The sequence below is a fragment of the Plasmopara halstedii genome (assembly GCF_900000015.1).
Source record: "Plasmopara halstedii genome assembly, contig: Scaffold_3109, whole genome shotgun sequence".
NCBI lineage: Eukaryota > Oomycota > Peronosporomycetes > Peronosporales > Peronosporaceae > Plasmopara > Plasmopara halstedii.
This window is the reverse complement of record NW_020190012.1, coordinates 321,235-321,497: the sequence shown is the minus strand read 5'-3', so window position 1 is coordinate 321,497 and position 263 is coordinate 321,235. Positions and strand designations below refer to the sequence as shown.

The 263-nt window shown below is 50.2% G+C and overlaps 1 protein-coding gene across 1 annotated transcript in view; it reads left to right on the top strand.

Annotated features, from left to right (window-relative positions):
* The window catches only part of PHALS_07372 (Protease, Ulp1 family), a gene marked incomplete at both ends in the record, with an annotated part of 3,044 nt that extends 2,917 nt beyond the window's left edge, over positions 1 to 127 (top strand). Inside the window, one exon of the mRNA XM_024720827.1 lies at positions 29 to 127. Within this exon, the coding sequence (XP_024585987.1) occupies positions 29 to 127 (99 nt within the window). The remainder of the gene's footprint in view (positions 1 to 28) is intronic.
* Positions 128 to 263: the final 136 nt, after the last annotated feature.

Sequence of the window (263 nt, the reverse complement as noted above, 5' to 3'; positions counted from 1 at the left end):
AATCAAGATGCTTTACGGTGGATCACAGAAGGCTGGACGCATTTATTTGAAGCGTCAAACTACTCAGCATGGAGATGGCGGAAGGCGACAACGTCTTGCATCATTGCATCGAAGTACTCAACATTAGCGCCAAGCTCAGCAGCATCGGCGCCAAGATGGAGGATGAGGACGTCGCAATTTGTCTGCTTAGAAATCTACTCAAGAGCTACGAGAACGTCGCACTCAACTTGGAGATGAGCCATGCAGAGCTACGGACGCAGGAC